The 27,808-nt window shown below is 42.9% G+C and overlaps 1 protein-coding gene across 1 annotated transcript in view; it reads left to right on the forward strand.

The window, feature by feature from the left end:
- Positions 1–21,695, forward strand: part of GSG1L (GSG1 like) — a 43,124-nt gene extending 21,429 nt beyond the window's left edge. The window contains exons 3-5 of the mRNA XM_050906200.1: positions 12,136–12,288; positions 16,497–16,608; positions 21,398–21,695. Coding sequence (XP_050762157.1) covers positions 12,136–12,288; positions 16,497–16,608; positions 21,398–21,695 — 563 coding nt within the window. The remainder of the gene's footprint in view (positions 1–12,135; positions 12,289–16,496; positions 16,609–21,397) is intronic.
- The last annotated feature ends 6,113 nt before the right edge of the window (positions 21,696–27,808 follow it).

Genomic DNA, 27,808 nt, shown 5'->3' on the forward strand with positions numbered 1-27,808 from the left:
TAAACAAGACTTTTTAGAGACTATGGAGGTTGAAGCAAGGCAAAACCTTGCAGGAGGAAAATGCTCATTGCTAGTGAGCATTTAACAGTCCAAAATGTTACAGGGGACTTTTTAAATTAGAGACTGTACTGGCAGAGATAGGAGATGCCTTCTGCATGTCCTCTACACAGCTCATGATGATGCATCCTGTAGAGACGAAGCAGTAAAAATTCTGTATTGTCTAAAAAGTAGCTGGCAAAACTAAGATAGCACATGGCAAACAGCAAGTAAACAAATAAAGTCTCACCTAAATACAGCACGGAAAAAGAGAAAGCTGAGCCAAATCTATAGATGCTTCTAAGCCAGCACTACAACAGCAATTAATGAGAAGAGAAACTAGATTTTAATGGATATTGACATAATAGGTGTACCAGAAATTTGATGGGAGAAAGATAATTAGTGGGACAATAATGTCTTGGTACTGATTACACTGAAAGACAAAGCAGATGTCATGTACTAAAGCTGAATCAGAATAACAAGATAATGTCATTAATGAGCAACACAATCTCTATGGATGGATTCCATGCTCAGGTAAAAAATACAGAATTATATTAGTGATCACCTATTGGGATGGCTTACAGTAGCAGGGTTAAACTTGATATGAGAGAAGGTATGAGGACATAAAACAAAACAGTAGGAGCAGACTTCAAAATGCCATGCATAGACTGAGAAAATGTCATGCTCGGTATGATGCAGAGGCTAAAATTTGGGCAAACTTTATGAGCATGGAGAAATTAGTTGGGAAACTTGTAACTCTTGACTTATTCCTGAGTGGTGTGGGGAACTTGGTTCAAAATGTTAGTAAGAGATACCTTATATCCGTGACTAATAGAGATTCAGCATCCTTGCAGAAGCAATAGAAGTTTTAAAAAAAGTTGTGAAGAAGGGAACGCAAGAAAAACAAGAGCTGATTAAAAGAAATTAAAAGGTTCAGCTAAAAGGACAAAAGGAGCTTGGAAACTTTAAAGATACTAGATATACTACAGGCATCTAAACTATTCACAAATCTTTCTCAGTCACTGAGTGACTGAGAGAAAATGGCAGATAATATTCAGTGTTGATAAATGCAAAGTGGTGAACATGAAGAGTAATCCTACCTTTACGTATATAGTGATGGGTTCTGAATTAGCTTTTACCCCTCAGGATAGAGTTCTTGGAGCGATGACAGACACTTCTATGAAAACATTAATTCACTGCTCTGCAGAGATTAAGAAAAGATGAAAAGAAATATTAGGATCATTGTAGGAAATAAAGAACAAAACAAAAAAGTCACCATGCCACCACATGTATTCATGATGTACCCACCCACAGCACTCTGTGTGCACCTCTCATCCCTCCCCTGCCAGCCCCAGCTCAGAAAAGTTATGATAAAATTTAAAAAGATAGAGAGAAGAGTTTGACAGTTATGGTCAAAGATAGGGAATACTTTTTTGTATGAGAGGGACAACACAGAACAGATTTCAGGCTGGAAAAGACACAAATGAAACTTGTAACAGCCAAGTTAAAAAACAAACCCCCTTTTTTGTGTACTGTGTAGCTGTTCCTTAGAAGAAAAAAAGAGGATAGATTTTCTAAAAGGACCACTTAGAGACTTGCATCCAGTGAAAAGAAATGTAACTGGGTCTCCCACAAGAATTGTACACTTTCCAAAACAGTCTCTACTGTCTTCTTGAATATTTTGTATTCTGCTTGCATTATTCTTAATATATCTGCAATAGGGTATATACATACCCACACAGACAAGTACCTGTGCACTTGTATCAGGAGAGTTATGATTAAGTATGCAGGAAAAAAAATGTGTTACTAACATTTCATCTGTGTTTTCTTACACATCTATTATGAATCATTGAAGTTATTTTTGAAAGCTAATTAGATACACAAAGATGAAACCATGCTTAATAGCAGAATTCAAGCTAAATTCCTAATTCCTGAAAGGAAGCAACAGTCTTGCTTTTCACGCTGGTGATGCCAAAGACATGGAGAACACTGGTTCTCTGCTGTGGGCAATGCTAGCCACAAGGTCTGAACACAATTCATTTCTCAGCCCAGTGCTGAGGGTGGAAGTACACCACAGGCCCTGCACTGTAGGTCTTCAAAGGGAAACATTTAACCCAAATAGATTTATTAAGGCATATGGGATAGTCCTGATTTAGAGTATTTTTCATAGTCTTTTCCACCATATTACTCTACTCACTATATTACTATTACACCAGGAAAAAGAGAATATAGGCACAAAGATATTCCACAGTCTGCTCAGCATCATACACAAGATTAAATTCAGAACAAAGCTCAATGTCAGAACCATAAAAAGTCATAGAAAACACATCATCATGTAGAAGAGAATTATTTTATGATTCACAGCTCCACCTCACCTTTCAAAATAAAGAACCTAACGAAGACCTAAAGCTAAACAAAATCCAAACAGCATTTGGAGGCATTCTTCTCTCACCTAAGCAGTTTTGGGTATTTATCATACGGTCTCTCATGTTTTGTGAACTGCAGTCTCTTGTCTGGGTGCCGGCCCTTTATCTATCTCGACTGTCTTGTTTGTGTTACAATAACAGTAGTTTTAGGTATCTCATGGCTTTTAGGATCATGAAGCTTACTTTGTTTTGGAGGAACGTCTCTCATAGCTCTGTGGTCTCCTTCTCCCAGTTTTTTTACACTGCAGCACAAGAGGAGCAGGCAGATGGTCTGATATTATGAGACTGCATTAACCAACAGACGGGCTGACTGCTCAGAGCTGAGTCCCTATGCCAGCCACAACAGCATGCTCAATGTTTATTCCTTTCACCATTTTTTATTGATCACTCCAATATTTCTCGCTTGTAATTCCCAGTATTGGAGCAGCAGAGATGAGCAAATGACTAAAACCATCAGGATGCAACTGGAAGAGAAAGCATGAGATTTACATGGCCCTTTCAAGCTTACTTTAATGCTTTTCCCAAACAAGATGCACAACATTTCTCAATGTGTACTCACTTGTATATTTTTTTCCTCTCTTCTCTCTTGCACTGAACATGAAGAGGAGAGATTAAAGTGAGATCGAGGTGTCAGTTCCAACATAGTGGGTAAGTCTGGAAAAGCAGAACAATGACAGCCAGAGTCAAGAAACATGGGGACAGCAAATATAGACCAGGAGGAGCAAAGCAGACAGGACCAAAGATGCAGAGGAAATGCCATTCTACCTAGGAAAACAGAACACCTTAAAAATCAGCAGTGCAAGAAAACCAAACACCCATTAGGTCTACGGAGCACTCACCATAAAAACCAGCACCTACTACATGTTTTGCAGCTGCCAGTGTGCTCGCAACATCACACTACTAGCTCTGGAATTGAGCATTAAAGAAATAACTAGATTTTCCCTGATGTGGCAGACCACCATGTGGGTGCACAGGCTATGGATGGCCAGCATCTTTCTGAGAATTAGATCTCAATAAGGAATAAGGAAGTGCAAGAGGACCCTTGATGTCGTTCTTTCCACAGCCATCTCTGCTCCCTTTTGCTTCCTTTCCCAGGAAGGGTGACAACAAGGGCCTGCCCCCAATTTTTCAGTTACTAAGAAGTTCTGGGTCCCTCACACACTGTTTAGGTCTAACACAGTACCTTACAGAGAGGACTTTATCTTTAGAGTTTCGTCATCAAAAAACAAACCAAGGAGAAGGACCCATTCCCATCTAGCACACAGGTGCTCTCCCCGCCACCTCCAATGCAAGTGTTATGTTCCTAAAGCAAGACATACAGACCTGAGGCTGTCAAAGGCAAGTGAGCATAACTTTTTGTTGCTCATAATGTGAACAAGGGTAACAACTCCCCATCTCACTGGCTGCTGCAGCATGCATGGAGACCAAGAAGGATAGTGAAATATTTTTGCACAGAGAAGGAACAACACCTGCACTATGGCTTCCTCCATGCAAATTCACACCACCCAAACGCAAGTTTTGCCCTCATACATGGTTCTTTTCCTCCCACGTTGGATGACATCTATCTAGTTGACTTGTCACAGCCTCTTGTGGTTTCTCTGTGTTGTTTAGCAGTTCAGGGATCTTGGGGACAACGACTGTGAACCATGGGCTAACAGGAGCACTTTCTTCCTCACGTAACAGCATCAGTGTCTGGGGCTAGCAGCAATGCCAATGAGGAGGTAAGAAGGATGCACAGTCTCCAGGACAGTGTTGCTTGGACACTGATGTCTCTTCAGCTGCTCAACAATGCAGCACCCAGCTTGTCCGTCGAGTGCAGTTCTCTGGATTTCATCTCCGTCAGATGCGATAATCTCAATAGTTATTTAGGAGCACACATTGCTCAGCTCCACTGTTTCTAGCATATAGAAGTTTTTTGTCATATGATGAACTGTGATGTAGAAAAAACCCCAAAGCCTCTACTTGCTTGTATCAGAATTTCTCAGACAGATCAAGGTTATATTGACAGAGGAGTGACTTGAGATGATGTCTCATCGTAGCTCAGACAGACTCCAACTATCAGAGCAGATATGTAACACTGAGTTATGAGGAACGTGACAAGTATAAAACTTTTCAAGATCTCTTTGGCTGCCTGCACCATTGTCCAGTCTGATTACTGGCTCAGGGACAGCATGGCACAGTGTGACAGTTCAAATGAGGCTGCTTTGGTCAGATCCTTGAACTCATCAGCCAGGAGGGCAGTTCTGCTATTAGAAGGGCTGGTAAGCAGCAACCACAGATCATCTTCAGCAGGGAGCAGAGACTGAGGCAGTAGGTGTTTCTAAGTAGGATGAAATCCTACCGAGGCATTCTGAATATGAGTTTACCCCAATTAGGAAGCTAATTTTCTGTCTGAAAGCGCCCTCAGGAATCAATACAGACTCTGGACTATTGCTTCTTGGGCATTGCTCAGGGAATGTTGGGGCTTTCAGCAGGCAGCATCACATGGCTTGGCAGGTAATACATTCCTTTATGGTTTTTTTTATGCTGGCATAATTTCCAAGCCACTAGCCAAAATGCATGACTAAGATTTTCATGCACACAATTCCTGCCTATGCTGTATATAACATAGTTAACGTGACTCAGCAGTCTCCTTCAGGAATAGCAATATGATTTTCCCAGAAGAGATCCTTTACGAGCAAACAGCTCATGTTTATGGATTAAAAATGCTTTGAACTCTAACAGCAATTTCTCTGTTGGCCACCTCTTCAGTGTTGCCTTGAGAACATGTACTAATATTGGATCTTTGACAGTCATTTTCATGACCTGACCAGCCTGGAGAAGCAGCCAGGAGGGGATTTCAATATTGTTATTTCATGTGGAGATAGGACCTCACAATCTGGCATCAGAAACGGTTGGCATAGTGAGCTGGCATCAAAAATCAACTTTTCCAATTTGCCAACAAGTATGCATAAAAATCCATGGCTGCATGTGAATGTAGGTGGTAGGAGGTACAGATGTGTATTTAGACTCTCTAGAACTGGTTTGTCAGCTGTATTAATCCCAAAAGCTCAACAGTAATTGAAATTATGGAACTTTGTGGTTCCAGAAACAGCAGCAAATGCTTCTTTATCATCCTGCACATAATCCCATTCAGATGGTATCCAAATTCTTGGTATTTCAGTCCAAATTGCTAACGAGCCTGAGAATGGCTTTAGGAATGCAACACAAGACAACTAAGAAGCATCTTTGCATGTTGTGGGGTAAGAGCACAGAAGAGTGTGTCAGTAATTTCTTGACATTCTTGAGGTCAGTTTAACCAGAGCTCTCTCACAGAACAGTTGGAGTCAGCAACTGTTGCTTTTTGTGACAGGAAATTGCAGTGGATTTGAACAAAGAATACTTGATGTTTTGATATGTATTTTCACTCAGGGTACTGTGAATTGTCCTTAGTGTTTCTTACTCCAAAGGAGAAAGGCCAGATGCATACCAACAGAATAACCTATGACAACAACAGCAGTTACCCCAGTCTCACATTTATACTTCTTAACTTAGATATCAAACAGTCAAAATCAGCTCAAAACTCCTGGAAGTCATTAACCATGCTGTTCTTTGGATTCCTTAATCAGGAATTCACTGAAATGTGGTACGATGTCTCGAGTTCTTCTAAGCAGAATTTCTATGACTTTTTTCAGAATTCCTATTTCATAGGAAACTCAGCATTGGAGATTCCTGACTCAGTGCTCCTTGGTGAGAGGTAATAGCGTGTTCATTTACAGTGCCTTCACTGGTGATCAGGGCTGACTTGAAATAAATTCAGGTTTTGTGAACAACTTTTGAGCCCTGAGACTCATTGCAGGCTGAGGTAAAGCTTCTTTACCTCACTGTCAGAAGAATATTAGTTTGTTTCCTTCATTCAGAACTGTCTGCAACATCCTTTTGTTAACACGTTGTCTCTGGCAGATGCACTTAACATGATCACCAGCTTTGCAATGCTCTCAGTATCTATGAATCTTCTTTCAAAATGTTGATGCTGCCCTCCACTGTCTGACAGAAATGCAAGGGACTGATCTCGTCAGATGGTTCATGACGTACTGGAGTTCCTAAAATTTCAGCAACCATGTGGGTAACCGTTATCTTTTCAGTCACAATAAAGAGTATGTTCACTTCACTTGGGGTTGCTGGAAAATGAATTTCCTTGGCATGTAACAATGCTGATGCAGTGGCTAAGTCCATGAGGAGGTGGCACTGATGCTTTTCACCATGAACTCCACAAAGACAATCTCTTAGCAAATTGTTGAGGAAATAACAATAGCTTAGAGACACAAAGAAGTTTGGTAATGTCCCAGCTAGTTTACTGATCTTCTTGCAAAATCTGAATCTCTGGACAATGACAGAAGCACAGATGAAAAATGTGCTTTCAGCAGGGCTATGTTTTCATTTTAGGCAAAGCTGGTGATCATATAGAGTGCAATCTGTCTTAAGATCAGATGATATGAAGGTGATATGATTCCTTCTGAGGTAGGAGTCCTATGATGTAAGTTGAATTATGTGAAATTTTTCAGTGAGTCACAGCTTTGCCATCTCAAGTTCCAGGTGAGCAGCTCAGCCCAGGTCCTGTACTTCCAGTGCTTTTGCTTCGCAAGGAGGTTGTCCTGAAGATGGTGACCCCTTTACCTCCAGGAACAGCTTCACAGTCTGTGGTGTTCAGCTCAGAACAATCCCCCCTGTGACATACAGCATAATATCTGTGGGGCAGGAGCAAAGATCCAAAGTGGCCCACAGTACATAAAAGTAACTCTATCATTGTCAGCAACACTGTTGAGGATGTGATAGACTGGTTGGTGTAGAAGCACCAGAGTCAAAAATGGCAGGATAAGGTGTATTAAAATAGCAGGTGTTGATGGTACCAAGATTAGTGGGTCATCAAGATCCTGGTGCCCATCTACCTGCAGCTTCTCAGACACCAGGTTGGGAGATACAGGACAACAAGTAAATCATGGTGTGTGACAGAGACGTGACAGAACAGCAAGACAGATCACTGTCAGCTCCTAGCCGGGACAAAAAGGAACATGCAAACCTAGCACATTTTTGCTAACCTACAAAAAGCCCAGAAGACATGAGGATGACTCGACAGCTGGCATCCTCTGTGTTATTTCAGGGAATCCTGGAAAGATTGACTGAATACATGCATCTTGGTGCTTGCATGCTGGATGGACTCCTTGCACATGCTTGTGCTTGTGAGAATGTGTGTACAGGAGTGTAAGTGAAATCAGTTTTGACTTAGTTTTGTTTTAAAGTAAAAGACTCTCCTTTCCTAGGAGGTCTCACATTGCTGCCACAATGTCGCAGCATTATTTCCTACAAGGTGAGCAGGGATGACACACCGTCTGACAAATGCTGCACATAGTGAGGAGGAGTCAGGTCAGAACATGAAATCTTTCTGCATTAACAAGGAACGTCCGTGGCATAACAGGCGCATCCCAGCTGAGCTCTGTACACAAACCCACAGCACTTTCTCTGCACATGTAACAGTCAGTTTGATGAACAGGCAAGGAAAAAGCATAAACAGGATGAAGACCAAAAAATGAGAGAAAGCTGGTGATTTATAAGAATACAGACCCTCAGATACAGGCCATCCAGGTAGAAGTCTCCAAATGAATCAAGTACTGGCTCTTCTGAAGGAAAGATTTTTCACAAAAGCTGAGTTAGGCCAGACAAATCCCTGGAGCAGAGGACACAGGGTGGTGGGAAATAAGACAGACAGAAAAGGTGACAGCAGAGAAGATAGGGAAAGAGAACAACCCTCTAGAGAGCTTCTTCCCTGTCACCTGGAATGACTGAGTTCTCCTCAAGAGAAGGAGCTCTCTACTTTGCAGGAAGGAGGCTGTAAGAGATTGTAAGTGGAAGTAAGTGATGCCAAGTGACTGCATCATGAATCTCATGTTGAGAGAAGAGCAGTGGGAGATCACTTCACCATCAGCACAGAACAGAAAGACACTGTCTCCGGAATTAATAACCTGAATTCACTGTTGTGGTTCTGGCAGCCACAGGAAGATGCAAAATCCAGATACAGTTTGCATTTTCTGGATGTTATTATTTCAGATGAAATTCAAAATCAAAGCAGGCAGGACAGGACATACTCAGAACTATGCAAACACTGCATGTGACTTACCTTCCCCCACGTTAAATGCATTTTAAAAAGGCACAGAGCAGATATTCAGTGTACACAATGAAATAGGACATGAGAGTTAGACATAGAGTTCCTTTCCAGATAGGAACAGGGCCCAAAAAAGAAGAAAGAATTGCCTATGCCTTCCACGGGAAACTCACCCAGTCTTTGTGTCTCATTGGAAAAATGTTTCGCAGGACAGCAAAACTCATGTCTCATTGAGTGGTTCATCAGAGCCATAGTTCAACTATGTTTCTACTCCAGTTATCCCTACCCCAGCTAACTTCCTCCCTCCAGCTGCTCCCCCAGCACATTAGACCTGTGCAATTAGCAACTGTGCAATTAAAAAATCATAGGATGATTTAGGGTGGAAAGGGCCTCTGGAGCCTTTAGTCCAAGCCCCTGCTGAAAGCATGTCCATTAGATCCAGCTGCTCAGGAGATTTGAATGTCTCCAAGGACAGAGATCCCACAGCCTCACTGGGCCCCTCTTCCAGTGTTTGACCACCTTTTTGCTTAGCTCGGTCTGGAATTTCTGATGTTGCAAATTTTGTCTTATCCTACCCCTGTTCAGCTCTAAGAGTCTGGCTCTGTTATCTATATCCTTCCATTAGGTAGCCGTAGACAGCAAGACCTTCACCTTCTCTTCTACAGGATGAGAAGGTGAAGCTCGCTCTGCCTTACCTTGTACGTCATGTGCTCCAGCCCCCGACACTTCCTCACTGTCCCCCATGCCCTTACAGCTCTTCAAATTATAATAAGCTTTCTCCAGCATATCAGGTTTGAAGATCTCCTTGCAAGGTTGTCGTATTGGTAAAACCATTCTTGTCCCATTTGACCAGGTGGATCCCATTCTTCTCAGCAGTCCTTGTTCCTCAAAGAGGGCTCTGTGGTTAGAGAAGCCAAAGCGCTCCCTGTGACACCAGCCACACAGTCAGGTGTTCCTTCCTCCTGTTCCTTTCTCCTTCACCAGCAGGATACGAACACCAGCTGTGCCCCCATGCCCTCCACCCTCACCTCCCAGAGCCCTCCTGTCTCTCTGAATCTGCATAAGGCTGCCTCTAGTGGTATCCCCTTACTTGCCTTCTGGACATGTTAACCTGGAACCTCCATAGAGACATAGGTGCTTCAAGCACTGTTCCATAGGTGGGCAATAGATAAAACTTGTATACAGCTGATGTACATCAACTGAACTCCCAAGCCATCAACCAAACCCCCAGATCCCTTTCTGCAGGGTTGCACTCCAGCCTCTTGTCCCCCAGCTATACGTACATCCGGGATTATACTGTCCCAGGAGCAGAATCCAGCATTTGTCCTTGTTAAATGTCATACATTTGGCGATTTCCCAGCACTCAAATCTACCAAGATCTCTCTCTAAGGCCTCTCTACTCTCGAGGGACTCAGTGTCTCCTCCTAATTTAGTATCATCAGCAAACTTTCTTAGCATGCATTCAACTCCTGTGTCCAGGTCATTCATAAAAACATTCAAGAGAACTGGCCCTAAAATTGAGCCCTGAGGAACACCACTAGTCACTGGCCACCAGCCTGATGTTACCCCATTGACTACAACTCTTTGAGCCTGACCCTTCAGCCAGTTGTTCACCCAAGGAAGTAGAGGACAGAGCCACGCCAGTCTTGAGCTGCAGTCACTACTACAGCACTGCCCTTGTGTGTAGATACGAGCAGTGAGTATCCTCAAGAGTTGAAATAGGGCAATAAACTTCTGGGCAGATATGTTGTAATTACTTTTTCAAGTTTGGGCTGAAACATTTATGAATTAGAACTCGTAGTTAGGGCTCTCTGCTGCGTCAGTTTATAGATCAGGTTTACATAATGTAATTCTTTCCAACTCAAACCATTTCATCATTCTCTTGTCATAGAAACTGGTTTGTGAGAAAATGAGGCAAAATCCCTTCTTAATCCTGCTGTGTCACAGAACACCACCCTTGCTGTGTCTCACTCGTATGTCTTTTTGGAAGAGTGTGCCTGTTGCCCTGATACCAAATTGACTAATAGGAGTGAGATAAACAGCTGTTTGCTGTTGATAGATGCAATATTACACATACAGTCACTGTGAGAAATTAAAGGGTTTATTTATTACTATCTCTGTAGTATTGTTTAAAAACTCAAAAGGTCAGATACGGTGGCAACAATGAATAGCACGTATTAATTTGATGCAATTATAAAGACAAGTTCCCAGACAAAATGTGAGCTGGGATCAACCTGGTCACTAAGAGGACACTCAAATATTTGATAAAAGTGAGACTGCATATCTGGTTTGATAAGCTCAACTACAGGCATTATCACACATATGTTCTTACAGTGAGGAGAGAATGTATTAATATAAGTGAAGCCTGTAGCAGTCTCTATGGTTACAGCTAACATTTTCTAATATAAGCCATTGTCTTCAGATGCTTAACTTTCCATGTTTCAACTGCTTAGGCTGAAATTTTCCATCACTGCTCATTGTTTCCAGGTGAATTCTCTAGCAATGAGGTTAGCAAATGTACTGAAGAATTCTAGCAGATTCTCATGCTGAAACAGCGATTGGAAATTTGGCAGGGACTCAATATTATCATCTGTTACCATCCTCTCAAATTTACCCCATGGCCTGGTGACTTTAAAAGACTCAGCAGATCCTGCTAGAGGTTTTGTGCTGAAATTTCCAAATGTGACATCTACAGTGGATGAATCAGTCTGAGCCGGCCACTACCAAACACTGACGGACCCACTTACCTGTGCACAACCCCAAAGTCCTGCAGAACGTGCGGTTCAAACAGGGCACGTCAACTCTGCCCTTCCTCTGAGGGATTGTACCTACAGGCTGAGAAAACAGGAGGCAGTCCAAATTTTGTATCTGCAGCTCTTCGACTGAGTATGTTATAAATAACTGGCTCCACCCCACCGGTATTCTGGCAGTTTTCGCATTAGTCCCAACGGCAGAGACCTGTGCAGTGAATCCAAACATCCCAAGTCAGAACAGTCATTCTGCAGGACACTGATCTCTGTGAAAAAGTTTCTAATAACAGGCCCCAACACTATGCTGTGATAAGCATTTTAAAACCTGGACCGAAAACATGTTCTTTGAACAGTCTTGTGAAAAAGAGGTATCCAAGCCTGTTCATCTCCCCCCAGCCCATATACTGTAAGGTATTATGTGCCATCACCACCGTGTGTGCTAGATTCTGCTCATTTAACCATGACACAGGGAGGGAAGATAGATTCTGTGTCCTATGCTTTGGGTCAGAGGAGCCAAGAGGTTCTAGATATAACCAAAGAGATTCTTTAGCCAAGCTGGGATCTTAGGCAACAGCTTGTTCTTTCTGCAGTATCTTTACTACCCTGCTGCTCTTCACATCTTCATTCACCACTTTTTCTATTTTTCAGAGTTTGCTAAATTTAAACTTTCTGAATACACAATTACTCCTAGATATTTCTGATTTCCGAATTAATTTTTACGAACTTTAACCTCTTGAAAGTATTTACCAAATAAGTGACTGGTTGCTGCTCTTGTGCATTGCAGGTGTCCTGTGGTTATCAGTAGTATCCGAGGTGTTATACATCATGCTGTTAGTCGTCGGATTCAGCCTTATGTGCCTCGAGCTCTTTCATTCAAGCAGTGTGATAGATGGGCTCAAGTTAAATGCCTTTGCTGCTGTCTTCACTGTGCTTTCAGGTATGAACCTTCCCTTTCCCTTTTGCCTGAGGAGCCACGACAAAACAAAATTCTAAAACTCTGAAAGAATAAAACCCGGGGGCTACAAGACTCTTTTATCCTCATTTAGCTATCACATTTTTCACTACAATTTTTTGTTCCTTTGGAACAAGGACCACATGATAAATTTGCCTCTTGCCAGCGAGAACTGAAAATATGTATTCCTGATTTCACAACGGCAATACAGTAATGAGCCTTCCCCCAGCCTGCAGGGCCATTGCCATAGCCATAGCCTGAGCCTCCGTTTTCAGCACCATCACACTGATTATCCAACAGAAAATGAACAACATATAGTGTTGAAAATTCTTTTTTCCATGTTAATCCTAAAAGTAGGTGAAGGCTTGATGCTTCAAACCAAAGAAAGAAGCCCATCTTGTTCATTAGCAAAATCGAGAATGAAAAGGGTTCTAGTAATTGCACTTAGGAGCAACCCCAAGAGTGATTTGGGGAAATGTACATCTCTCAGAACAACTTTTACAGGCTATTTTCATGGTCGGTCTGTACTTGGAGCCCTTCAGCATATGAACTTGAGGAATTCACTTCTCTAAAAGAAGTTATCAAATTTAACCATGTAATTAAGTACCCCTTCACCTCTGTGCTGACTGAAAACTCCACTTCCCAGGATTTATACAAGCAACCAGCCACAGCTGGCTTTTGTGAGCACTGCTGCATGGACCTCTCCAGCAGAAGGAACTTTTGCAATAAAAGTGCATTTTATTCTACTGTATTTCAAGCTGAAAGAGATTATAACAGGCAGTGTACATTCTGTGAAGGAGCTTGTATCTTCAGGGATAGCTTCAAATTGTGAAATACAGTTGGTGGTATAAAACTTAGATCAGAAGTAGAGCTGAGAGGACAAAAAAAAAAATCTGGTAAAAACTGCCAAAACATATCTTTCAGCTTTGGATGTAATTTGGATTTTTAAAAAAGTCAGTTTAATTTTCAAAATCAAACTATGTGGAATTCTTCAGCATTCAAACAATTATTTCCATACTGTTTCTCTTTCTCTTCACCATTAACTGCATTTTTAAAGTTTTGTAAGAATTATGAAGTTTTCTTTCCTACACATCTTTCTATTTTTATTTTGTCCTTCCCTCTTTATAAGTACATTGCCATGATGTTCCAAATATAAACTTTAAAATTTTACAGGGAAAAAGGATAGAAAAATACGAAGAAGCAAAAAAACCCAAAACACTGCTAGCTGTTATTTTCAGTGACAGAGATATCAGAGGAAAGAAGAAAAGCATATTTATTTAAGCTTAGCATATTTATAATGACACAGCTTAATAGAAATGAGGGAACGAAGAGGACTTTGCCTTGGAGCAACACACCTCTCATTAAATTCATGCTAGAGTTCCCTCCTAAAAGTGCAATGGGATCTTCATATTCTCATAGCTCAACATGTAAAGGCTAGGAAAAATTATCCTAACAGTGTGACCACTTATTGCTGTTTCTTAACCTTTTATGAGTCATTAAAAAAAACCCCACAACATAGTGGTTTTGGTATCGCTCTTGACCTTATGCAAATTTAAAAACTTACACACGTCACTCATGTAATATTTATAATAAAGCATTTTAATCAATGTGATATATTCCATAAATAATATTTTTAGTAAAGGTACCTGAAAATGCTTTAAAATATATTCTCTTTTCCAAATTTCGTTCCTTAAGCTCTCCCATTACTGACACCTAGAAACAGCTCTGGTCCTGCAAGGCTAGTGATCTCAAGCCAGCCATAAATGGTCAGTGTTTCTCTACTCCCATCCACTCCAGTCACTCCAGTCCACCATATTATCAGGATTTTCCACCTGCAAGCATCTGTTGCCCTGGGCCCCAGGTGGGCATACAGGCATTTTGTCCTCTTTGTCCAGCCTTAAGCAGCCAGTTGGAGGAAAAGATGATCTTGTAAATATAGCATTTGTTGATTTATGTTACAGGCAGTTCATTTTATCCAAAATGTGACCATTAAACGTACAACAAAAAGTACCATAGGATATCCCCATGAAGAACTTGGCAAGGCATATCTAAAATAGCCCAAACCAATGGGTGGCATCAGGAACAAACCAAACCAAAAGTGCATGAAGCAGCACAATGAAAGAAAGACTCGTATTTCTTTGCTATAGCTTATACATGGCATAATGCCACTGACAGCACAGCCAGGTACATGTCTGCCCCCGACCCTCCCCACCATTAGGCAGATAAAGCAATAAATGCCATGTTTTCGCTGTGGTCCCTGCGTTACAGCAGGACTTGCTGATGACCTCCTACTCACCTGTACCAGTGGACTGTCATCCTGGCCTCCCACACAGCGAAAGGTCTGAACGTTGCTGAAACCCCATTAAGGTTTTGCACAACACAACAGAGCAGATCAGCCTTGCTGAAGCTAGTCTTGCCATGTCAAACCTCCTGATGGCTCTGAGTGACTACGACATGTCTCAGGGCAGTCTGTAATATTTTATTAAGGTTGAAAAATTACTGACAGTAGGCATAGGAACAGCAAACCCAAACTTTAAGATCAATGCCATAACTGTCAGCTGGAGAAAAAGCCACTGATTTAAAAAGTACAGCAAGCTCCCAGTGAATTCTGAAAATTAAATATAGCCAGAAACAAGCAAGGTGTGTACCAGTTTGCTGTGCTCCCATTAGGCCGCCCACCCTGCTGAAATATCATTTCTTCCGATGTGAATTGCTCTTTCCACCTCCTAACTTTGCAGTGTGTCACACCGACATGAAGCAGCTGAGCAAATCACCGCAGCTTCTTGTAATAAAATGTCTTCTTTCAGCCTCTGCAGCTGTTTGTATCAAATATGACATTTGTCTTGCTGAAGGTCCTGCTTAACATACCCACAACACAAACATGACATTCCTCGACTTCCCTCCCCCAGAATTGCTCTGAATCATCCACATGTCTGGTGAGACTAATGAAGTGCTTTAGACTCTGAAAGTAAGCAGGGAAGAAGAGCCAAAATTTGGGTCTGGGGAGGGAAAATCAGGATCTTCCACATGGAGGAAGGGCAACTGTGGAAAAAAATAGACGGTCAGAGATAACAGTAAATGGTGACTTCGGTTAAGGTGCGAAGTGTAACGTATGGGACCGCATTGTACCCCACTGTGGCAGAACGTCAGTATTTCTAAGTGCCTTGAACTGTCGTTGCAGCACACGGGGCCTTTTGCCATCTGTAGGTCCAAGGTCTATTTGGGATACGATGATCCTGCCCCACTCTTTAGCTAACTGCCTGAACCCATGCTTTTCATGAGCTCAGCTGGGAGCATCATTCTGCACTGCCTAGGGACTAAAGCACACACATCCCAAATTATTGTAGCTAGAAAATTCTCCAAGCATCAGAGCTGCTCCTGGCCACCACTTCTTGAAAAGTGGGGTTTGATTTTCCTCAGAGAGACGCCTAAATGTAAAGTTCAGGCAGTTTTTTCTGCTTAAGCTGAAGAACTATGCTGGCCAGTTAAGTGGCAGAGCGAATTGAGGCTACCCTGTCATTTAACTGCAATCCTGTTCTTTAACATTACGGTGAGTAGAGTGTCTAATGCATTGTCTAAATCCTCACCCAGCTGTAGTTATCTCAGCAAAATATAATGGTCTCACAAAAGCAAGCATCATCAACACGGTACCATCGAAAGTATTCCTATGGTGTCCTCACCACACATCATCAGGAATACTGAGTTCACTTAACTTCCTTGTGTAACTTCCAAGTGTTTTATAAGTGCTCAAATTTATAAATCTTAGCAACTGTTCAGATAAATATTGTTGTTTGGCGTTAACACATTCAATCTTGCATTGCCTACAGAAGCCTCCCTCCTTACTCTCTTACCTGAGGGCTGTCTGCAATGGGCTAAGTGAGATAACTTGTGGGTGGCATACCCCTGTTTTGCAGCAGCAAGGTTGGTGGTGATGCTAATTGTGCAACATTTTCTTCAACGATTTTCTTTCTTTAACTCTTCTCTTAATTGAGAATTCAGTATGATGTTAAATAATGAGCTCTCAGTCACACCTTTCCTCTGCCCATGCAGCTCCCTCCTCCACAGTAGAATAGGAGGCATAAAAGTACAACAAAGACTTTTTTGGAGCTTTCAAAGCACTTCTAGCAGTAGCTATCTCAAGAATTATAAAAAACATTAGCACAAAAATTTCTATTATAATCCCTGCTTCTCAGGTCTCTTGGGGATGGTGGCCCACATGATGTACACTCAAGTTTTCCAAGTGACAGTCAGCCTTGGGCCAGAGGACTGGCGACCACATTCATGGGACTATGGATGGTCCTTCTGGTAAGTGTCACCACCAGTTATATCTTTTCGTTTTTGAGTTGTTCCATCAGTCTGTTGGGAGATTGTACGTATCATCTCAAATTTCCAGGAACAGGCATGTGAATTTCCAGCTGCCAGAATGCTAGGAGCAAAAACATGGCCGTACAATTGTTGAGGTGTAGAGGACAGTTATCAGTGACTGTGCAGCAGCAGCTGTGCAGATCAGCAGGTACATAGCATTTGTAAATAAACAGCAGCCACAATTACCAACACAGATTGAGCACTCTCATTAAAGTTCAATTTAGGTACATAATTGCCATGGCATTTCAGAGACTTGCAGTTTTTGAGGGGTTTTTTTTGGTTTTTAATTAATGTCTCAGTTGAACCTTACAGTGGTGCAACTTTTAACACAACCGCAGAGGAAGGCGTAGTCCTCCTGGCACCATGATCCTTCCCTGTGGATCATGGGGAGAAAACTTGGGAAAACGGACATGACATTTTGGAGACTGACTTTTTTTATTTTTTTTTTTACTTTTCCCATTTATCTTCTAAAAATCACATAAAAATAATTTGGGCAAGATACATCAACTGTGTTATACTGCTTGCAAGTTTATAAGGAGCTTAACAAGAATAGGAGACTGAAGAACAGAAATACCTGCAAACAACATTCACATCCCTCTAGGGGCATCAGCCTCTTTGGATGGCTAGGGAAAATACTTTCTTTTTTTCATTTCTAAATATAGTGTATTATTTTCATTCCATCTCAAAGCAGAGACAACAACCTTTACTAACACCAATAAATAAATACAAATACTTCTTATGCACAGCACTGCAGGGAATTATTAGTCTTTCCTTCCCCCCCTCACTATACTGTGTTTCATGGGAGGAGTTACTAACATTTTAGTAACGTGTTACAAAATATAAATTGCATTATATTTAAAATACAGCTTGTTTTGTGTATTAATAATGAATATTTATTGCATATGATGATGAATTTATATAGTGCATTCATATATTTATAATATATAAATATTCATAACAATTATATCATAATAATTGTATAACTATTAATATATTTAAATAATAAGGCATATTATCTATTCATTTGTCTTCAGTATTCTTTTTTACAATTTACTGCAATACTCAAAATTCAGAATGTTGTTAAATGTCTAGCATGATAAAGCACTCATTAGATTATTCTCCTTCGCCTCGTGCAAGACAAGAACCCCCATGTCTCAGAACGGGCATCAGAGGCTCGTGGGTCCCGCAGGGCATTGTGAGCCCTCCCTAGGCCCCCTCATCCTACCCGTGCTGCGAGCGAGCTGTTCAGAGCCCAGCATCACATCCTGCGATGGCAGCTCACAGCGCTGTCTGCTGTCCTCACCACAGCTTTGTCCCAGAGCAGATGTTGCATCCCCTGCCTGCAGTTCTCCCCAGGCAGCCAGAGCCAGAGCACAGCAGGCTTTGGTTTAAAGACCGGGACTGACCTTGGGTTAGGCCTCACTGTGGAGGATGCTGGAGATACCCACAAGCAGGCAAATATGTGGGAGCAACCTCAGCTCTTCCCGTGTTCCTGAACTGGGACCTCAGCTTCATTCCATACAGTGACTGTTGGTTCACCCCAGTTAAAGCTGAGCTCTGCTCAAGCTATTGCTGTCCCACAGCAGCTTCTCAGATTTGGTGATCTCTCTCCCTCCCCTAATACCTTCCAAGGTAACATACTTGCCTATGCAGGACGCTGGGCAAGGTGCAAACATCAGCTCAGTCACAGCTCCCCTGGGACAGACGTGAACAGCAGCAGCATTTTCAGCCCGCAGTGGTGCTCAGCAGCCTGAGGAAGGCCACGGGGTTCCTCATGCCATGCCAGTGACTGGTAGCAGACCTGGCAAAGAAAGGTCTGAAAGTCAAACGCAGCAAAAACAAGGCTTCCTTCCAGCTCACACTGAACCACCACTGCTGTACAGACTAGAAAGCTACAACCTCCCCTGGCATCACCCAGACTTGAACACCTCCTTTAAGAAGGGTTAAAAACAAATGTCCACCCAGCCTGGTGGAGTTTGGAAACTCTGCACATGCAAGAATTTCTTTCTGCTCCATCTGGGTTCAGGTGATGGCCTGAAGCGTGAGCTTTAAATACCCCTGAACCAGTAGTGCAAACACGGGTATTATTTACAGCCTTCTGTAAAAAGTACTACTGCAGCATCCTACTAGACAACCTGTCAGAGCACAGAGAATTTAACACCACTGAAAAGTGGGGCCAGGGAACAGCCTCCCCATGGCCAAGAGCCAAAGGGCACGAGTGGAGATCTAGACTGCCATTCGTTTCCCAAGTGCCAACGGGAAAACTATTTTTTCTGTGACTCTATTTCCCCTCTGTTGAAAGGGAATAATAAAAATACCTCTCCTCAAACTGAGGAAGGGCTGCTTGTGATCTGCTCAGATGTCCCAGGGTTGAAAATGCACCGCTTGGTCCCTGTTATCTTACCCCATTCCCAAGCCATCAGCAAAGCCTGGAGGTTGGTCTGTGCTCTGGCACAAGCCAGGAGTGGGCCAGGGGATTCTCCAGGCAGAGGGTTTCAGTGGCTCTGACGCTCAGTGGATGTTCAAGCTCGGCCCCTCTAGAAAGAAAACAAATACAAAACCCTGAGTTATTTGAGCCACAGAGGAACTTGAGAGCACAGCCCTGAGCTCAGCTACCAGAGGCACTATAGGTACAGTCTCACCACATCTGGGGCACAGCTGGCACAGAGGGGCATTGCTGTTAAAGCAGTCTTCACCTAAGGTAGGATATAACTCTTACCGGTAGGAGAACCACTCTTTACACTTAAAAATAAATAACATTTAACCAAGGTCCATAAAAACTAAAACATATCAATCATAATTGTCTCATTATTATGATTTACCAAATGCCAGACCTGAGGTCACATTGAGAGTCTTCATTCTGTATTTCCTTCTCTGAACCTTTCAGCATTTCTGAGTTAATAATCAGAAACTATCAGAAACTTTCAAGAGAAATTTTTCTCCGTATGTCATTCCCCAGGCACCAACCAGGCACAGCGAAGCATGTGGTTTCAGCTGGCTTCTTCCTTGATATTCTTTAGGAGCCCAGCTGGAAATATTTGGAGCTGTTGGAGCTTTTCCACACACTCCATGTAGGAGGAAGACACTTGCCAGGCTTCCCTGTGCCTGGACACTCACACACACCACGAGTTTCCTTTCCACTTCTCCATCCAACCGTGGGAAACCTAAGGGAACTTCATCACCCCAGGGTTCACTACACTTCCTTCTCATTTGATTGCATCTGGCAAATGGGTTAAAAATTGACTAGGAACGGGCTGCCTCCACACACTTCATTGCCATGGGAGTCCCTAAAGGACTTGTTATGCACTGAATTTTGAAACCATTGAAATGAGCCATTTCTGTTTACTTGAACCATTTTTTTCCCAGATTTTTCAGTTCATGAATATGTGTTCTTTTTCAAGTTTTGTCTAATTTGAAATGAGAAACTATTTCCTTGTCTGCAGATCCTTTGCAGAATGGGAAAACAGCTCATGCTGAGGGCTCTGTTGATAATGCGTATTTATAAGATAATGCTACTGTGGTTGTATTCTTTCTGTTCTGCAGAGTTTATATCATTGTTCAATTTGGTTATAGAAAAGGTGAAAGCAAGGAGCAGGTAAAGTGTGCAGCTGACACAGATGATGAAGTTAATCCAAGTTAGTTAGGAAGCCACTGTGAACTATATGTAGCTGGAGCTGATGGGCTGAATGTGAAGTCAAGGGGAGCCTGAACGCAGATAAGCTCTGCAGACAAAAGGAGGAATTCAGTGCCTTTTTTGCAGCCCCATTTCATGCTCAAAAAGCATCTAAACTCCTTGGGGCCATGAGTTCCCCCCAGCCGCATCTGAACTTGAGATCAGTGAGGTAAAGGCTGGAGGAGAGATGTGCAGGGAGGGCAGAAGGCAGCCAGGGGGGAAACCCAGTCCACGAGCAGGGAGCAGAGCAGCTCCCAGCTGAACCCTCCTTGCCAGGAGACCCAGGATAACACTTGCTGCTGTTCCAGCCTGGCATCGGGGCAGTCACTTTTTTTCTTCCACTTCCCTTCTCCCTCTGTCTCCCCATGCTCCTGGTTGGTACTTGCAAGTGCCCTGCCACTGGCTGACCAAGATTGCCTAGCACTGCCTGCATGCTTGGGGCACTGCCCTCAGATTAGATCTCTCCACAAAATGGAAGGGCTGTCTTCTATTCTGGTCAGGCTTTCAGAGACCAGATATAAGCCAGGAATGCTAGAAACGTCCATGAACCAGGAAAGAAGGAAATACAGTAGTCTGATGAAGGCATAAAAACCAGAATAGAAACCATCCCTGCAGTAGCATTGTGCAGAGTCAGTCTCCCATGGATGCTGGAGAACTTCCACTGGTCCAAAAGATGTGCTCTCTGGGGCATTACTCCTTCCAGGAGTTCATTACTGCTCTATAGCTTTTAGCACTTGTCTGCAAGGCTCTGAAACATTGCAAAGGGAAATCAAGAGGCGTTCCACTCTTCTGTCAGAGTGGACCAAGTGTTCACATTAACACTCTGCCACACGGTCCTCCATGGGATGAAAGTTGTGCCCAGCCCCTAGCCCAGCATCCTGCCTGCATGCCTGAGCACGTGCCACAGGTCATCTGAGGTAAGATGAGGAGAACGGGTTTGTCACCACTGACTGACCTGCCTAGTCGCATCCTGTCTATGTGTGTCTCTTGGCGTCAGAAATATAACATGAGCTGCTGTCTTAACCCAGCTCTGTCTGCTGGTTTCTCTCTCCACAGTCTGGCATGGGGCTCTTTCACCTGCTGCATGGCGGCCTCCGTTACTACCTTGAACTCTTACACTAAGACTGTCATTGAGTTCAGACACAAGCGCAAAGTCTTTGAGCAGGGCTTTCGAGAAGAGCAGAACTTCCTAGACCAGGAAGCCATCAAGTACTTCAGAGAAAGGTCAGTGCAGTCAGTCACTCGATCAGTGGAGGTTTTCATGGACTCTGCTAGTCTCAGAAAATCCAGGCTCTCATCCATTTCAGCACATGTGGGTGAAGTCTCTGAGATACTTGGAGAAGATGTGTGTTAAAGACAAACACAAAAGATCCTCCTTGATTTGTTTTTTCTTAAATTTTGTGATGTCCTAGTGCCTGCCTTTTCTTATATACTCATTAAAACACAAGACTGACAAGTCCTTACAGTATGCATCTGATTCACAGGAATTCATAAGAAGCTATGCTGCCAATGCAAGCCGATTTTCCCTCTCTGGAAGGGTAAAATTGTGGGGATATAACAAATGTTACAGCCATCCTTTCTCAGCACGTGTCATAGGCACCTCCCAATAACCCTAACAGCTGCTGAGACATTTTCCAGCCACCACTAGACCACTTTTGAGTTGCCATCTTCCGTAGTCACATGCCTACAACCCATCCTAGGCTCCTCCACACAACCCATCCTCCTGAGCTCCTCCACACAAATATAGCGCATACATCATATTGCACTGCAGAAACATCCACACAGTGTCACCCACACTGCTACCAGGGTCTTAGATGGACTCTACGTCCTGTCTGAGCCCTGAAGGCCCAGAGACACTCCTTCACTCTGCCCATCACCGCATACTGGCCGCTGGCCGCACTGCTGATCCCATGCACTCTTAGTTGGCCCGGGTGGCTGCACTGGGATACTTGCTGCTCTCATTCTTTTGTGAGAAGGTTAAGGCTTTGCTTAAAATTGCAGAATGTGAAGAACACACAAATATTGACCTCACACAGCAGGGAGCATGTGATGGACTCCATAGGGGTACCTTCGCGGAATGAGGAGCTGATAAGCACAGAGAATCCTCACTGAAAGCCTATTGTTGGGAGTAATGTAAAGATATTTTGGGGACAGAAAACATAAGGAGGATTCATTCTTGTTCTTCTGACCAGTGTGGCAGTTTCTCAGTGGTGGAAGAGAGTGGTTGGGAAGCTCTGAGGAGACAGAAGATTTGAAATGATCAGACATTTCAGTAGCGAGGTGAGGAGCTCTCCTGAGCAGGAAGAACTAGAGAACTTCCATGCTTATTACTTTGCTTTGGTTACCCAGCCTTAACTAATAGTCTCTGTTGTTACAGTCATTCCTCTGCCAACTTCCAAGTTTTCACTGTACCTTTCAGATAGCCTGGAAGGATGAGAGAAATGATTCAAACAACCATGATTTTCCTAATTTTGCATTTAGAGATGACAGTGAATTTTAAAAATTCTGTGTGTGAGAAAAAACCCCCAAACACAGTGAAGAGGAAGTGGTCAGCATGTGCCTCAGGAGAAATCAACACTCAGTGAGGGAAAACAGCCGAGGGAAAACAGCCAAATTATTGAAGTGAGAATTGCAAATGACAGACCAGCAAAATTATAAGCAACAGAGTATGTTGAGTTACATTGGGAAATGCCAGGGAAACTTGATAAAGTACCACTACTGCCCTTTCTGGAACAGTAAATAGCAAAAAACATTAATGGCATAGAGGACAGTAACCCTCTTTATCTCACATAGGTATTGTGTGCTTTGATTTTGATTCCTCTTGCACTCACCATATTACACAGGTCTCTCTCCCCCCCATTTTTACATACATGTAAATCAATACCACATAACATTTCACAATCAAATCCATGTTGGACTAGTTGTAATCTGAGACACCTTTACCCCAACATGTTAGACAAACAGGTGAAGGGCCCCAAGGAATGACAACAAGCCAAATGCAGCATCAAGGCTTTTTCAGGTCTCTTGGAAGGGAGGTTTGAACTTACCTACACAACTAGCAGGGCATTTAATACACATATGCCCAAGGCAAGTGACAAGTCCCACTTTGGCCAGTACAAACCAATGTGTTTTTTAACACTTAGTTTGTATGTATCATTCAAAACAAGCTCCATACTAGGCAACACGCATACAGAACAGCCAGTTCATTGTGACTGCTCTGTATACTGGTCAGAGTGGCTCTGAGACAATGCTTTGTCTCTACCACTTGCATTATGACTGGACTGTGTATTTTGTTCTGTCTTTCCAGCTTCCTTGCTCATTTTGAATTTGTGTGAACAATTCGCTTGTTGGTCACATCTTCCAAGCCGCTCCACACGCACTTGGCAAACACAGCTCAAGCATGTGGTGTTACCAAACTTCATGATTATGACTTTCTTTTTTTATATCACATTATTTTAATTGTTGTATCTGAATACATAATAAGAAGCCCAGAGACAGTGTTACCATGGGATCATTCCAGAGATTTAAAGCTGTGCAGCATTACATCCATTTTTTTTTTTAAGTTAGCATATTCATGATCAGCTTCACTACTGTGACCTGGGAATACTCTGAGACTGCAGGGGGTCCAGGGATCATCAATTAGCAACACAGTGTTGCTACATGCTGTGGGTGCCAGCAGTCCCAGCGAGCACACGACTTCCCCTAGCTCCGATCTTCCTTTGCACAAATAGAAAATAACTTAAATTCACTTTCCTTCCTGTGCATATAGCCAGGGATACTTCACATTCCCTCCTACTCCTACACCTCCATGTTCCTTTTCATATCTCATAAATAAAACCCTCCAGCCTTTCTTCCTTCCAGTTACTTTGTACATATCACTACCCTCTTTGCATGTTCCTTTGCCTCAGTACACTTCCAGCACCCACTGTACGCACACATCTAGCCTCCGTGTTGAATAGACTTTGTGCAATAGGCAGTTTTCTAAGAGCAATATATATCTAGTGAAAGTTAAAGCTTTATCATTAATCCCAACAGCTGCAGTTTATCTTCTGGGAGACAGGGAAGAAAAGCGTTAGCCCCATTTTGCCTGATAAAAGTTTTTGTTGGAATATTCTTCTACAGGCCGCGGCTCCCAGAGAAGAAACTTGCTTTATGAAAAATGCTGACAGTAAAATACTGCTAATCTTGCAAGTACTTTGTCAAACATAATATCATTGTATTTCACTTAATTTTAATTGCATGTAACTGCATATAACAACAGAAGATTTACTAGAGACGTATCAGATGAAAGAGCTGAAATCTCCCTTGAGAGCTCCTAGTTCAACAAATGCGGACCATGTTCACCACCCGGTGCAGGAGATGCAGCGGATGAGGCACATCAATGCATGGCTTGCTGTCCTGACCCCCTCCTCCTCCATCAGCTCACCCCATCCCCTCCCCTAGCATGTCAGCCTCGCACAGTCTGCATTACTGCTGCTTGTTAACTTCAGTCTCCACATCCTAAGAACTGCCTCAGCTGTGAAGAACATAGGAAAGACCTTTAAAATCACCTGAATATATGTGTACACCCCAAATGCTGCTCCACAGCCTGGTTTGACTCCACCTTAAACAGCGCCTATGGTTATCCAGCCCTAAGTCCACACATAAGCACAACCAAGTTGCAGCGACAGCTTACATAGAGACAGCCAAATTCTCTGACTACCTGCAATCGCAGACACAGACTTTGTCTCTCAACAGCTAAGCATCTTACTGTTTCTATCACTGGGAAAACATTTAAACAGCTGCTGAAAAATCAAAGATTCATGGTGTTATATTCAACAATTATTTCCTTCCCAGACCTGGGATACTTTGAAAAGTCCAGACAAAACAGACTCTGTAGTTCACACCATAAAATCAAAAGATATTATAGCTCTTCAGATAGAAAAGATATGACAGCCCTCAGAGTAACTCTAAGCAGAACAAGTAAATGATACAGGCTTGGCGTATTATTCATGTATTAAGTGTTCTATAAAATTATCAGTAGAATTGTCTGCAACATGTCAGCTTTCAGTCTTTGTCCTCCCTTTTTCTCTGGTTTTCCTTTTAACTGAATATTTATCTATAACTTTTGCTCTTTTTTTTCAATTTTTTAGTTTATTAGGTGTCAGTTCGTAATAGGTATCTCTCTTCCTTCCCTCTCAATTTCTCCTTCTGCTCTGTTTCATATGAATACTCTTGCCCCATATGATCTTGAGCATGGTCCATTGTCTACAGTTCACCCCAGCTAGCAGAGGAGGAACCCTCCACATACCTTTCTGCTTCCTTTGCTCTGAGGATCCTTCCAGACAAGTCAAAGGGACAGGGCTTCTTTGTTCTCTCCTATATAGTCTGATAAGCTACGTGTGACAGTCAGCTGAAGGAATGTCAATGTGCCAGGACCTTCTCCTCTTCTGCCCAGCTATTTGGCTTCTGTAATGCCCTGCAGCACACAGAGAGTGGTTCCAGGACGTCTGTCCCTTTGCCACTGCCTGCTGCCACAGAGATGTAGCTGCTCCACAGTGGGGTCATGCCATGACATCCCAAACTTTCCTCCCTACCCTGCACAAGTATACCTGTAAGGCCATGAGAAAATAAGGCACGGGACTGGGGTAACCCTTCCAGTGCAGCACTAACTTCAGTGTACCCAGATTATCAAATCTTCAGCTTTCTTACTGTAACACCTAATAAATGTGCAACCATCTAGTTCGGGGGTTCTAAAAAGGCAGTGAGAGGAAGGCAAGATAGAAATCAGTAGTAGATGTAGCAGTTTTAGCAGCTTTGCCCATATGGCTGTGTAATAATTAGGACACATTCACAAGAATTGCGCTCATTTAGACCAACTGGCTACACTGACACTATCGTCACATCTATTCAGGCAAGGGACAGTGCAGCTAGGTTATTCACATTGAATGTCTTTCCCAAGTTTGTCCCCCGTTTCTTGCCTTCCTTTTTTTATATATTAAAAAATCCCCTTTCAGCCTCTCCCCACCACCTGTCCCTGCTCCCAGAACTCTGGTGGGCTTTGCTTTCAGGTAAAGAATGAAAACTTTCCTCTCTGCTTCTTTGGTATGCGGGGGGAAAGGCAGGAAGTGTTAGTGGGGCAGATGGAGACCCTGGGGCAACAGTCACAGCTGCTGGAACAAGGACAGTTGTAGCTACGGGGAGGAAGATCTGGGGCAGGGGAACGTAGAGGCTTGGGGTGAGAGCACGGGGGGATTGAAGCCTGGGGTTAGGGATAGGGTGCCTGAAAGGGTGGAAATCCAATCCAGGTGAGCTCCTCGTGGAGAGCTAGTCACTGCCTTGAGCAAGGAATAAAAAGTTAGTGAAGTAATACAAGAAAACCTGAATTACCCATTACCCTCTTTTACTGTTGACAAGACGAGAAAGAGTAGCAGCTTTTGGAAATGCATCCATGCCTGGTCAGGCTGCGTGAGGCCAGGGGTGTTGAGTCCCATTGGAATTGAAGCCACTGCAGATGGGGGTGAGGAGGTTAGCCCACCCTGGCACCGGTGGGAGAGGGGACCCTGGAGATCAGCATAGCCCTGTCGCCAGTCTGATATCCAGCCTTTTCCTCCCTGTGAAGCAAATCTCACTTATTAGGTGCTGTTAAACCAACATACAAATTTAGCAAGCAAATCTGGAAGATTCAGCCTTCCACAGTTCACTCATCCATAGCACAGCATTTGCCAACTTGCAGCTGTCCATCAACACCCATTGTGGCATTGCAGCTGGTTTCACAACATTTTTCTTGCTGACTGAGCCCTTACTCTGATCTGCAAAACCAACCCAACATCAGGCAGATGCTACTGGTGAAATTCTAGAGTGAACTGCCTTCAAACTGCCATTGATACCAGTGCAGACAAAATGTCTCTGCAGGGACAGAAAATGTAGTTTTGAAGTGCTAGGAGCAGTTTGAAACAGACAGCAAGACGAAAGCTATTGCAGAGATAATAAATCAGGACTATTCCCAACACTATGAGAATGAGAACTTTTCCAATCATCATTTGCATATGCTATTTTTTCCTTTTTTGTACATTTCTCTAATGTATCTTACTCACAGCTTGCTTTCTCTAACTCCATTGTACTCGTATAAGATGTTGTGCAGATCATATCAATGCTTTCCAAAGACATGCCATCCTTTTGCTCTGATTTCCTCCTTGGTCACCTAGATATCCGAACAGGTTTTAAGCTACTGACCTACTGTACTTCCCGTTGACAGAGTCAGTATCTTTTCATATGGACATCAATAAGAATTTCCGACCTGACTATTCACCTTTCATTAGCACACAGGGATGAGTGTAACGTTCTGCCTTGGATTTATTCTGTACTTTATTCTGCAACACAGGAAGGTTTATCCGCAGAGCTGTTCCTTCTGGAAAATTACACGGACTGGCACTTAAATGGTGTAGCACTAGCAACATACCCACTTCCAACACACACGTACTGTAC

Source organism: Gymnogyps californianus, chromosome 15, assembly GCF_018139145.2.
Source record: "Gymnogyps californianus isolate 813 chromosome 15, ASM1813914v2, whole genome shotgun sequence".
Taxonomy (NCBI): domain Eukaryota; kingdom Metazoa; phylum Chordata; class Aves; order Accipitriformes; family Cathartidae; genus Gymnogyps; species Gymnogyps californianus.